The following is a 6454-nucleotide window of genomic DNA, read 5'->3' as shown; positions in this document are numbered from 1 at the left end:
AGTTCTGAGGAAGCTTCTGGCCAGCCTTAAAATCACATGCATTCAGAGCCTCCACATGACTGCCATAGCCCTGTGCCGAGCACAGTTCAGCCAAAGCAGGGAACTGAACGTGGTATTTTTACGTTAATAATAACCTTCTTCTAAACACACCATATCAAAATGTGTATGTAATTAATAAGGTACTGAGGCATAGTACCTTTAATGGAATTTCATTGCTCAGTATCATGATGTTTCTTAAGCAGGTCTGGTCTTGTCTTTGTCAAGGAACAGTATATTTAATTTAACATGCTCTTAATGGTGTAGAGCTCTCTGGAGCTTGCTCTTGGCCTGCCAGTGACCTTAACGGATGCAGAGACATACCTCTTCACAGAACACTGTTTTATAATTGCATTAGTGTTAAAAGCTTACAAGGGAAGAGAATTTGCAGGTGAGATATGTATGAATAGTAGCAGAGGAGGATATGCTCCTCCATAAAACTCAGACAATCTTATTTTAAAATTGCTAAAAAGTGGCTCGTGGATGAAAGAGGGCACATTGACTCTAATGAATGCAATAGATTCTGAACATAAACATTTCTAGAACGGACACTATGAAATCTGACAGAACTGCAAACATAAATGCTATTGTCCTTAGCAGCTGAGCTGTCTAGGACAGAAACAACCACAGTCTTTTTTTCCAGAGACTTCTTCCTCTGAGAGAAAGTACATACATACAAAGGAGAATATTCTGCTGCAAATCTTCATAGGAAATCAAGTCACTGACTATGGCCTACTCCAAAAATGACAATCAGATCAGAAATAGGTTTAAGACACACCTCCCCCTGGTCTTACAGACCCAAATTTTGATATGACAAAGAATTGCAGACAATGGATGATGTATTTAAAGTATTTATTTAAAACTGTAAAATGTATGTCATAATGTCTGCCAGTGTCAGATACAAAAGTAGGCATAAGCTTAAGTCCCAGTGTTTGAAACTGTGATTTTTCAAGGTATATTTTAGTACAAGATTGTCACACGGTGCTGAAAGCTTTAAAATATCGCTGAGGAGTACTGGATTGAAAGCCAGTGTGATCTCCTGAAGAATCCAAAGTTCTTCCTGAGCAAAACCAGATTTTTTTAGTTTAATGTGTCTTGAACAAAGATTTTAAAAATATATTAGCAACACTGATGAGGAAGTAAAAAGGTACAGGATTTTTTACAATAAGTCTCACTTGTGTTTTGGCTTTTGTTATCTTACATACAATGGAAATAGCAGTTTTGTGTCCATCTTCAGTGCCAGGATTTATATATTGTGTCATTGTCATATGTCAATAATCTGGGGTTTGTTTGTGAAATTTACTGTTTTAACTCCTGCCAGCTGCAAAATTGTGTTAATGGGAACATGATCCAGCCTGTTTTTATCAAGGTGCAAAAAATGAACTTCATTGCCTGGAATGGAATGAGAACAACATATAAATAGTTGAGTAAAATATTTATTCATTCAAAGACGTAAGTGGATCAAAGAAGCATTCTGATTTCCTATTAGTTCTTGTACAAATGTATACTAGCTCATTAGATTGCACAATATACTGTCTTTTAAACAATGACAAAGATTTTTAAAAATTAAGTTACAGAAGCAAGGAACATTGAAACATCTAACTGAATTAAATCTGCTGTAGCATGATGTTTCCTAATGATTTGATGACATGACTTTGTCATGTTACAGCCCTTCTCCCTTCGTGCATTATTCCTCTACTAAACCAGCATTAAATGTCTAGACTCAAATGTGAAAGCAGAATGTAAGTAAACACCACAATGTCAAAAAACCCCCTCCATTCTTTTTAGGCAGTTGTTCCACCAGCACTCCTATCGATTTCTGCAGGACTGTGATCAGCTGTGTGCGACCTCTGTGGGAGGTGGGACTACACAATGACCCTTCCACAAGTTCCTTCAGCTAGCAAGAGCACACACTTCAGCACAAGACTGCCTCCTTGGGATCCACAAGGACAGCAGCCGAGGGTTAAAGCAAACAGCTGAAGGAGAAGATTGTAACTTACAAAGAAAACAAAGAAGTTTACCTGGGCCTAAAATCAAAGCTCCTCCCTGCTGAGCGGGGTCTCCTTGAAAATCAAAAGCCGGGCCAGTCATTGCTCTCCACATACTCCTAATGCTTCCCAGGAGCGTGTTTGATTTCACATGAGGGCTCTGCACTAAAAAAATGGCAAAGTACTTGTTGCTGCTATGAAGAGAGTTTTCTGATTACCAGTGTTTTGACAACATATACTCTAAAAGAGAGAGGCTGGTGGGCAACTCACTTCCTATATACGGTATGATCATAGTGTTCTAACAGAGCATTCTCGTTTTCTTGTGTGTAAGTCCAAGCAAGGTGAGAAAATTACTCTTACCTGATACATTAGTACATTCACCTCTTTTCATGCCAAGTGTTTTATAAATTTCCCTTTGCGGATCTACATACATTTCATGTGTATACCCAGTTAAACTGCAAAAGGGCTGCAAAACATAGGCATATTAAAAAGGTTATATTTTTAAGGTTAGGACAGTACTTACTTAGGATCCACCAGCAGTGGAAAAAATACTGACAACCCCACACACCCTCTCCACCCCCAATTTAGAAATGTGTAGATCTGTCATGTTAAATTAAAGGCCAAAAAGTTTTAACCCCCAAGCTTTTAGTAATCAAGACATCAAGAAAAGATGTCTCCTTAGCGAGCCCCAGTGGTTTTTAAACTGAAAATTTCAGTTATTTGCTTTATTCACATATTACTATTAGAATTGCTTCATGAAAAATAATATTCAGTCCTCTTCTTTTAGTAGTTGCAAATGACCATCTTTTCACTGAAATTCCTCGTGAGACCATTAAGACAAAATATAGGATACAAAGTAGATAATAACTTATTTACCTTGATGTGATGATAAGATGACTGTCCAATAACTATAAGCCTCACATTTGCCTCCTAGAACAGAACATGGGTATTAAAACTGTAAAGAGGAACTTGGTTATGCATGGTTGCAAAGCATTAGCTGAATATGGTGTCCTGCGTTAATGATCACAGTGCACTGAGTTAAAATTATTTGAAATTAACATCACTTACATGATTGGAGCCTGCAGCTTTGTGTATCACCCACAGTTGGCAGTTACATTAATTTATTAAGGGAAAAATTATTTTTAAAGACAAACTTTAAGTTATAGATGTGTAAACTTTAATTTTTCTCTAGTATTAGTAGAGTCACCATTTCAATTGATAGCAATCTGCTATGATTTTGGAAATTCAAAATTTTCACTTAGTTACACCTGCATCTAAAGAAGCAGCATGCAAATATTGGTGCACCCTTTGGTCTCTGACTTACATATATATATGGACACTCATTAATAGACAGAACTTGCATCTGCATCTACTGCTGTCTTTTGCAGGTGCAACATTAGGTGTGAGTCTAAAATAGAGGTCAGAACTCAAGTTCATTTAGATGCCAGTAAAACACTTAATAAAAGATAAGATTTTTTAAATACTAGGGTGTAATACTTGCCTTTCCTATATAGAATAGTTTTGCTTGTTACGAAAAGAAGCCCTCCTAAAACAACACTCACACTAAGAAATGCATGGACGATTTTGCTTTTCTGTATACATATATTTCAGCAGCCAAATTAAGAAAATGTTATTTTGAGTAACACTGATTGAGCAGTTTAGAAAAATCTGTCCTGAGCTGGGGAGCTGCCAGAGAAATTGCCTCTTTTCATCCCCAGGTTCCTAGTCCATCTAAAGCTTGCAGTCAGCAAGGAGCCAACTCTCTGTCATCAGCTATGTTGCTGTTGAGAATAAAATGACAAAATTTCAATCAGCAGCCTAGAAGAGACAGAATGACCTTCCACATTTAGCATGGGATCATTGTCTTTCTCTGGTATCTCCTACCACCCAACAAATACCCATCCATAGCAACCCCTGCCCACTCCATTTCTCCTTTCTATCACTATGTGACTCCAGTTTGTGCAGCTGCCTGGAGAACAGTATCAGGTCACACAACTGATGCAGCTTACAAATAACCATAGAAAAATACACTACTTTTAATCCAAAACAATTTTCTAATCTTGTTCCATGCACAACCATCAGTCAGCTGTACCAGCACAGTGAAAAGGGCAGTAGTTAGTGGTCAGGCAAAGACAGCTGCCCAGGGCACTACCAATACCAAAATAAATGCCTACCAGATGTTATCTTACTGTTCAGAACACAGCACAAAAAGCAGCACCAAGCTGACAGGGCAAGGAGAAATAATGCTGCTGCAACAGAGCACACAGGGCAATCAATCCTTCCCTGTGTCTCCTAGGCATACACATTATGGCTATCATAGCAAACAACGAAAATGCTAACTTCCTTCTGAGCCTTTTTTTGATTCCTAGAAGGTTTAAGCCACTCACAAGCCTGCAGTGGAACATAACAAATCTACTCGACTACAGCAACTCTGTGCACATATTAAAGGCAGAGTACTTACTTGTAGAAACGCCTTGGGGACTTTTGCCAGGTCTTCTACATACTCCTTACAGGTGTAACATAAAAAATTCTGCAACACAGCCAGTTGGACATGTCAGAAACTGACATAATTGCACAGCAGTGAAAGCATCAGATTCTGACTTTGGGCACAGACCATTTTGGAGGTGATCAGGAACCGGGAACAGGAAACACATCCTCTGCTGTCACCAAATTTGGATTATGATCCTGCTTTAATCGAAGCCTGAACCAGGACACTGGGCTTGGGGCCTTGCTAACATTTTTATCTCTGGATAATTCAGGAATGTAAGAGCTGGCTTGCCAGCTGGGAAAGCAGGGAGCACAGCCCTCGCTTCCTCAAACACACAATTCAAGAATTATTTCCTTTCAGCTAAATACTGTATTCTTTTATCAAAGAATCAGGGTTTCTTAGAAACAGAACTGATTTGCTTTATATTTTCTTTCCTCTCTGTCCCAGTCCAACTTGTGCAAATGCTCTCCCCCCACCCTTTCACGGCCAAACTGGGCGCTCCCGCTAGGAGCCGGCCTGAGCTCCAGGCCGCCGGGCCGACCCCACCGGGCAGATGCTCCCTCCTCACCCGCACGAACACCACGATCGCTTTTTGCTCCCCGTACAGGTTCTTGAGGGGTACGCTCCTGCCGTTCGCGTCCACCACCAAGCAGCGGGCGGCCTCCCGCAGCATCCCTGGCTCCGGCCGCTGGCCTCCGTCCGGCGCTTAGCGGACCTGCTGCCTGACGAAGGGTGCCGGCAGCACCGCCATAGCCCGCTCCGGCTCCGCCGCCTCCGCCCGGCCAGAGAAGGAGGAGGAAGGAAAAGGCGGAGCCGGAGAGGAAAGCGCGGGGGTTGCGTGACTACGAGGAAGCGGTGGGACTAGGTCCTTCTCGTTCCTGGAGGAGACCGCCCCCACCTTCGGTAGCGCCTCCCGCTTGAGGGGGAGGTGGTGAGTTCAAGGCCTGTGGAGAAAAAGGGAGAGAAGTCCCCTGCCAAAATCGCGGTGCACCGGTGGAAGCCGGAACGCAGTTGGTGCCTGGAAAACAGAACAAAATCAAACGGAGCCTCCGAGAAGTTGCTTGCAAACAGGATCTGTGGCGTTATTACACGGTCTCGAGGTCAGGGTTCACTTTGCAGAGTTCCACAGCATTTCGGAGGGCTGTCAGCAAGCTAGAAAACTCTGTTTTCGAGGAACTAGCTAGAGTATCAGAGAAAACAGATCCTGTTTCCTTACTGAAGTGAAAGCGGAACTTCATGGGCTTCGGCAGGTGGATAGCAGGGGATGCTGAGCAGTGCAGATACTCCTGCGAGTCTGTCGAATGCATTCAGAAACGAGTGAATGCCTCGGCTCTTAAGATAAAACGCTAGACAGTTGAAGAGTCTCTTAGTCTCTTGGGTTGTAACATTAAGCTTCTGAGGAGGAGAGCACTTTCTTTAGTGGGCAGGGAAAAAGAAGGATCAGAGAGAATACTTACTCTTTATGAAGCTATCTCATGATGTCAGTTCCAGAGCCTCTGCTGACAAACTGTCCTAGTGCCTATGATGTTTATGTTATTCCAGCTTACATCCCTTGTGTTTTGGGTTAAGCCAATTGCTTTTACGATACCAGTGTGAGTGAGCACATAGAACAAGTTAATCCCCTTACTACATCGACTTTTCAACTATACACAGACAGTTGCTTATGTTACCCTCAAACTTCTGTTTTCTAGACTAAATAAACCCTTTGTTACAATTATTTATTCTCGTAGGTCATGTTTTCTATAATTTCTAGGATACATACTTTGTTATTTCCTCAGGACTTTCTAGATGGCCTCTGTCATTCCTGAAGTTCAGTGGCTAAAACTTGACACAGTATTTTAGCTAAGTGTTAGGTTTTCTTCACATCTTGGGTCTGCGCATCCACTTAAACATGCTGGCATTGTGTTTGTGCTTTTTGCAACAGCACAATTTTATTGACTCC

At 41.5% G+C, this 6454-nt stretch overlaps 1 protein-coding gene across 1 annotated transcript; it reads right to left on the bottom strand.

Moving 5' to 3' along the window:
• Nucleotides 1-1282: 1282 nt before the first annotated feature.
• AAED1 (AhpC/TSA antioxidant enzyme domain containing 1) lies at nt 1283-5239 on the bottom strand. The gene is made up of 6 exons (XM_010193755.1): nt 5081-5239; nt 4486-4554; nt 2901-2954; nt 2385-2490; nt 2058-2189; nt 1283-1428 (listed from the first exon to the last, which is right to left on the bottom strand). The coding sequence occupies exons 1-6, from the start codon at nt 5183-5185 to the stop codon at nt 1301-1303; spliced, it is 594 nt and encodes a 197-aa protein (XP_010192057.1). The 5' UTR covers nt 5186-5239; the 3' UTR covers nt 1283-1300.
• Nucleotides 5240-6454: the final 1215 nt, after the last annotated feature.

This window comes from Mesitornis unicolor, unplaced genomic scaffold (genome assembly GCF_000695765.1).
Source record: "Mesitornis unicolor isolate BGI_N332 unplaced genomic scaffold, ASM69576v1 scaffold1811, whole genome shotgun sequence".
NCBI lineage: Eukaryota > Metazoa > Chordata > Aves > Mesitornithiformes > Mesitornithidae > Mesitornis > Mesitornis unicolor.
The sequence above is the reverse complement of the archived record's forward strand: the minus strand, read 5'-3'. Positions and strand labels throughout refer to the sequence as shown.

What these genes read in the sequence shown, in the direction of transcription:
- AAED1 (XM_010193755.1), bottom strand. Translation starts at nt 5,185, where the DNA reads ATGCTGCGGGAGGCCGCCCGCTGCTTGGTGGTGGACGCGAACGGCAGG. An exon ending in CGATCGTGGTGTTCGTGCGG is followed by an intron (nt 4,555 to 5,080) that starts GTGAGGAGGGAG and finishes GCTGTGTTGCAG; the next exon opens with AATTTTTTATGTTACACCTG. An exon ending in AGCTTTGATTTTAGGCCCAG is followed by an intron (nt 1,429 to 2,057) that starts GTAAACTTCTTT and finishes ATTCCATTCCAG; the next exon opens with GCAATGAAGTTCATTTTTTG.